The sequence below is a fragment of the Austrofundulus limnaeus genome, unplaced genomic scaffold, assembly GCF_001266775.1.
Source record: "Austrofundulus limnaeus strain Quisiro unplaced genomic scaffold, Austrofundulus_limnaeus-1.0 Scaffold141, whole genome shotgun sequence".
NCBI lineage: Eukaryota > Metazoa > Chordata > Actinopteri > Cyprinodontiformes > Rivulidae > Austrofundulus > Austrofundulus limnaeus.
Window position 1 is genome coordinate 1,121,467 of NW_013952543.1, and position 6,068 is coordinate 1,127,534.

A 6,068-nucleotide genomic window follows, 5' to 3' on the forward strand; every position below is an offset into this window, starting at 1 on the left:
CAATCATATTTATATTAATTAAACAGAATGAACACAACCTACAGTTTTCATTAATAACAATAAAAAAATAGTTGCATGAAAAAGTACATGAACCCTTTGGGATTTCTTGGATTTCTGCATAAATTAGTCATTAAACGTGTTCTGATCTTCATTAAAGTCACAACAATAGACAAACACAGTCTGCTTAAACTTATAGCACACAAAAAGTGATATGTTTGCATGGTTTTATTGAACACAACATGTAAACATTCACAGTGTGGGGTGGAAAAAGTATGTGAACCTTTGGATTTAATAACTGGTTGACCCTCCTTTGGCAGCAATAACCTCAACCAAACGTTTCCTGTAGTTGAAGATCAGACCTGCACAACGGTCAGGAGGAATTATGGACCATTCCTCTTCACAAAACTCTTTCAGTTCAGCAATATTCTTGGGATATCTGGTGTGAATCACTCTCTTGAGGTCATGCCACAGCATCTCAATTGGGTTGAGGTCAGGACTCTGACTGGGCCACTCCAGAAGGTGAATTTTCTTCTGTTGAAGTTATTCAGTTGTTGATTTACGTCTATGTTTTGGGTCATTGTCCTGTTGCAGCATCTCTCCTCTGCTGAGCTTCAGTTGGTGGACAGATGGTCTTAGGTTCTCCCGCAAAATGTCTTTATAWACTTGTGAATTCATTTTTCCGTTGATGACGGCAATCCGTCCAGGCCCTGAGGCAGCAAAGCAGCCCCAAACCATGATGCTYCCTCCACCATGTTTCACAGTAGGGATGAGGTTTTGATGATGGTGTGCTGTGCCTTTTTTCCTTCACACATAGCGTTGTGTGTTCCTTCCAAACAAATCAAGTTTGATTTCATCTGTCCACAGGATATTTTGCCAGTATGTGGAACAGCCAGGTGCTCTTTGGCAACCTTCAAATGTGCAGCAATGGTTTATTTTGGACAGCAGTGGCTTCCTCCGTGGTGTCCTCCCATGAACTCCATTCTTGTGTCATGTTTTACATATTGTAGATTTGTCAACAAAAATGTTAGCATGTGTCAGATTTCTGTAAGTCTTTAGCTGACACTCTTGGATTCTTCCTCACTTCATTGATCATTCTGCTCTGTGCTCTTGCAGTCATTTTTACAGGATGCCTATGCCTAGGGAGAGTAGCAACAGTGCTGAACTTTCTCTATTTGTAGACTGTCTGTCTTATCATGGACACATGAACATCAAGGCTTTTAGAGATACTTTTGTACCTCTTTCCAGCCTCATGCAAGACAACAATTCTTGAACGTAGGTCTTCTGAGAGCTCTTTTGTATAGGCATGATTCACATCAAGCAATGCTTCGTAAGAACAGCAAACTCAAAACTGGTGTTTTTTTTCTGTAAGACAGAGCACATCAAATCTCATCACATTGATTGGACTCCAGGTTGGCTGACACCTGGCTCTAATTAGCTCTTAGAAAAGTCATTTGCCTAGAGGTTCACATCCTTTTTCCATCTTGCACTGTGGATGTTTACATGTTGTGTTCAATAAAACCATGCAAACATATCATTTTTTGTGTGGTATAAGTTTGAGCAGACTGTGTTTGTCTATTGTTGTGACTTAGATGAAAATCAGAATATGTTTAATGATCAGTTTATGAAGAAATCCAAGAAATCCCAAAGGRTTCACATACGTTTTCATGCAACTCTATATCTTCTGTGACAATAAAGAGGAGTCTAACAACAGATAATTTTGGTTTTGGACCTTGTAACATTTATTTAGAGTGAAAGAGTTGAAGATGCAACAAACATATGAAACAAATGAAGGGAGTGAGAATGGGTGGTGATGTGCAGTGGATCAGACAGATAATAACAGGTGAGGCTGTGCAGTAACATGTTTAATTGAATTCTGAACATGACTTCAAGACAGCAAGGTTGTTGTAAGACTCTGCAAAGACAAGTTTAGCAGAAAATGTGTTTTCTTAGGACTTAGATATTAAAGTCCTGAAGATTTCAGATTTTGGATTCTTAATATCGCCATTAAGAGGGAGATAGATAAAGAATAAATGGCTGCTAACCAGCAAGGCCTTTATCATCAGCTCTACCAACTGAGCCACCGTGCAACAATAAATAATTATTGAATGTACATCTACAATTTAATGTCTTTTAGATTTAGCCCCATTTGAGATTGCCAGCACAATGGAACACCCACTTTGACAAATATTAATCTAAAATTGGATGTGGCAGCAGCTGGGAGTCAATCACAGCGCATATTCTGAGTCTCCCATCTTGCAATATCACATGAAAATGTGGATATATAAAAGTTTGACCAACGTGAGGTCATTTTAGTCTAAAACTTTGCTTTAAAAGGCAGTCGATAAATCATTAATTTCAAAAATGCTAGACCCCCTTATTTTATTTTATTTTATTTTATTTTATTTTATTTTATTAATTATAAACTGTTTGCTTGTTTCTTTGTTTTTCAGAGCTGGCTGGTGTAATTTATATATCTACCACTTGGTGGCGGTAATGAACCATAACATTGTTTACCAACCCTGATAAACACCAACCGTCCCAAAGAAGAAGGGGACCGAAGAAGCATCAGAAAATGGCTGCTAAAGCTTATGTTATTTATGTTATTTAAAACACTCCAACGCTAGTTATTATTTCTTTTACCGATAAGTAAGAACTGCCGACATTTATTCTGAGATGGTGTGTCTCGGATGATGATTATTAGTGGCGTCTTGCGGCGGATGTTACAACAACTGGGATTTTTTTTKGGGGGTTTGATGGTTCTTGTTGGCTAATAATAACAAAAGCGTTCGTGTGGTGTTTGGAGCGACATAAACAAACTCAGCTGTTCTTAGTCTGCAGTGATTGGCGCTGTTTGCTGTTATCCGAGTGAAATTCGAGCTTCCTGTGACTTGTTTCCTGTTTGTATGATATTACATAATGTGCCGCTAAGCTGCTGTTCTAGATGTCAAACTCGTGAACCCCTTTTAAGCTAAATAAAGCAATTTTTTTTGTACTTCGTACGACGATCTAAACCCTTGGTTTTAGCGTTGGTGTTGTTCAAATGGGAATCAACAGGGTGTACATTAGCATAGGCTATGCTAGCTTTGGTACTCTGGTTGGGTTTTCGGCGTTCTTGGTCTGGAACGTCGCCTATAAACAGCCATGGACGGCGGCCATGGGAGGCCTGTCAGGTACGTGAACGCACCACGTTTACTGTAAAAACTACACATTTGTTTTACAGCTTTTACGTAAGCTTTTTAAACTCTGACTGAGGCTTGTCAAACAGTTTAAAAGCATTTTTAATTACTTGAATCAATGCTAAACAGAAAGTATTTTTCTTTTGATGTTAAATATCCCGTAGAAAATAGTTGCACACTTTTATTTAACCTGTTTTGTGGGTGTGAGGAAATGTATTTATTTTTAAAGTTATTTATACATAATAACGAGGTCATGACTTAAAAATTGTTTGACAAAAATATCAGATGATCAGCTTTTGAAACAAATGATTTATTTGTTTGTTTATTTTTACTGGTTATCCTGTTGAAGGCAACAAAGATTATTCACCTGCCTGGCATATCTGACATGTTAGTTGTGTTTGGCTGGATCGGATACAACTGAATTTGCATTCTTTTAGTAAAAATAGTCTTTTTAAAAAAAACAGAATTTTGAAAATTGGGATAATGTTTTAGTGGATACTAGGGTTTATAAACTAGCTTAAAATACAAATAATTGGTGACTAATGAAAAAACTGTTAAGTGCAGACCTTCATATTGACTAATATTAATGTTTTTCTTCTGACAGGGGTGTTGGCGCTCTGGGCTCTCGTTACACACATCATGTACCTGCAGGACTACTGGCGCACCTGGCTGAAGGGGCTGAAGTTCTTTATCTGTGTTGGTGTGCTCTTCTCAGTCCTGGCTGTCGCTGCCTTCATCACCTTTCTATGTCTGGCCATCACAATGAAGCAATGTACGTCCTGTCTGGTCTATTCTATTTTTTAGAATCTGCAATGTTTACTGTAGTTGCTAATTGTTCGTGAAGATTGTCCTTCAAGTATTAATAACCCTCATGTGTGTCCTGTTCCACAGCTGTCACTGACCCTCGGAGCCTGTACCTGTCTTGTGTGTGGAGCTTYTTGACCTTTAAATGGTCTTTTCTCCTGGCGTTGTACTCGTACAGATACCGACAGGAATTTGCAGACATCAGCATCCTCAGTGACTTCTAGTCAGTGGGATTTTATAGACTTTAATGGAGCTGATCACTGAGCTTTGTAACCAAGAAGAAGGAAAACGGTCATGGCAAGATAAACAAGTCAAGTGACTTTGACAACATGAAGTTGCACCTGTTAAACAAGTTTTTTTCTCTCTCTTCCTTGTCTTGTAATGTGTTCTCCCACTTTGCCACTCGTTTTAGTTACAAAGACATGCGCTGCACTCTCCAACGCAAGGAGCTTTTCAGACTTCAGTTTCGGATTGATTTATTATAAAACTGCTCCTGTAAAGGAAATCACTATCACAGTGAGGTTGTGAACTCGTGAATACAACAAGCAAAGTCAGTTTTTACATGAAGCAAAAATGATCTGAACCAAAAAAATAAAAAAAAGTTCTACCTGAATTCATAAAAAAAGTAGGTAAATGCATTGTATTTACTCGGAGTGCTTGTTTGTATCAAAACAAACAAAAGAAAAACAGAAATTACGCATCTACAATGTGATGAAATGCTTGTTTAATGTCCAAAAGTCTTGTAGCAGTTAGCATTTAGATTTGTCACAATAACACAGATCTGGTTTTTGGTATGCCTAAATCTCAACTAGTTTTGATGCCAGAGCACTTTTACTGCTGTGTGTGGAGCTTTTAAACAGGTCCAGCTGTAAAATACAGCTGTAGGGATGTAAAATGGTGACTATATTTACACTTTAAAGCTGACTGTCAGTTGAAGTTGCCTGTCAGTTTCCTTGGWAAAGTTTGAATTGTTTCCTACTTTTGTTTAGAAAGGCCAGAAAGTTCCTGATTTCCTGACATCTCTCCAGCGAYGTTTCTTGGCATGTTTCAGGTTTTACACCCAGTTCTACCTGCTTTTACAGTTACTGATCCATCATCTGTTGCAATATCCTCTGCTTTTGTGGTGCATTGAAATCACAAGCACCATTACATTTAAACAAAAAATAACATTGACATTAAATCTCAGTATCAGTCGTAGTGATATCTTTGTCAGCTTATTTAAGAATATTCAGTCAGATATAAAGCTTTCTTTAAGATTGTAATGTTGATTTTTGTGGAAGCTTTAGAAATGTTTATCATGCTTTGCAGAAAGGATGCTGTATAATGTGCTTTTCAGTGTTTTTTCCACAAGAGGGAGATGCTTTTCTTTTAAGTCTGTTTGATGCCCCTTACATTCCTGTTTTAGAGAAAAACAAACATTTGATAAAAATAACTGCACTTTAGCCAATGACGTCAAAGCCCTTGTTTTGCACAGCATTACTGCTACAATTGAACAAGTTTGACTCTGTTTGTCTTTTCCTTTTTAAGTGTTATTTTAAATCACTAATTTCCCATGTTGAGTTGCAATGCACAGTTTCTGCTAGGCTTTAGATTTGSTTTAGTGTCAGCTGTAGCTCATGTCCACTTTTTATCATGCACTGTGTGAAAACGTGTGTTTATCAATGAGTGAGTGAATGTGAGGATACTACATGTAMATAGAAACTAAAACCATTAAAGTTGCTTTCATTGTTAATTTTCATTTTTTTTTAATCAAACACAGATGCCACATTTTTATGAAACAGCATAGATAAACATTGATCTTTGTGACTCTGGATGCACTGAGAGCTAAAGTTACATACAAACAAAATGCTTCTAAAGGTTCTTCATTACTAAACAGGATTTCCAAGCCATTTTCAAAGATATGGAATTTGAATTGATTRATTTACAGTTTGGAGTAAGTAAAAATACATAGATAACAGAAGGGTCTTGATGCATCTTAGTAATCCAGGTAAAAAAATCAAAAAGAAAAAAATTGTATAGGTCTTCTGGACGGGTTCTTCTCTAATGAAACGTTTCGTCTCTCCTCCAAGAGACTTCTTCAGTCTGAGA

At 37.3% G+C, this 6,068-nt stretch overlaps 1 protein-coding gene across 1 annotated transcript; it reads left to right on the forward strand.

Moving 5' to 3' along the window:
• The first annotated feature begins 2,461 nt into the window (after nt 1-2,461).
• slc48a1a (solute carrier family 48 member 1a) lies at nt 2,462-5,712 on the forward strand. Its single transcript, XM_014016263.1, has 3 exons — nt 2,462-3,170; nt 3,781-3,948; nt 4,068-5,712. The coding sequence occupies exons 1-3, from the start codon at nt 3,041-3,043 to the stop codon at nt 4,202-4,204; spliced, it is 435 nt and encodes a 144-aa protein (XP_013871717.1). The 5' UTR covers nt 2,462-3,040; the 3' UTR covers nt 4,205-5,712.
• Nucleotides 5,713-6,068: the final 356 nt, after the last annotated feature.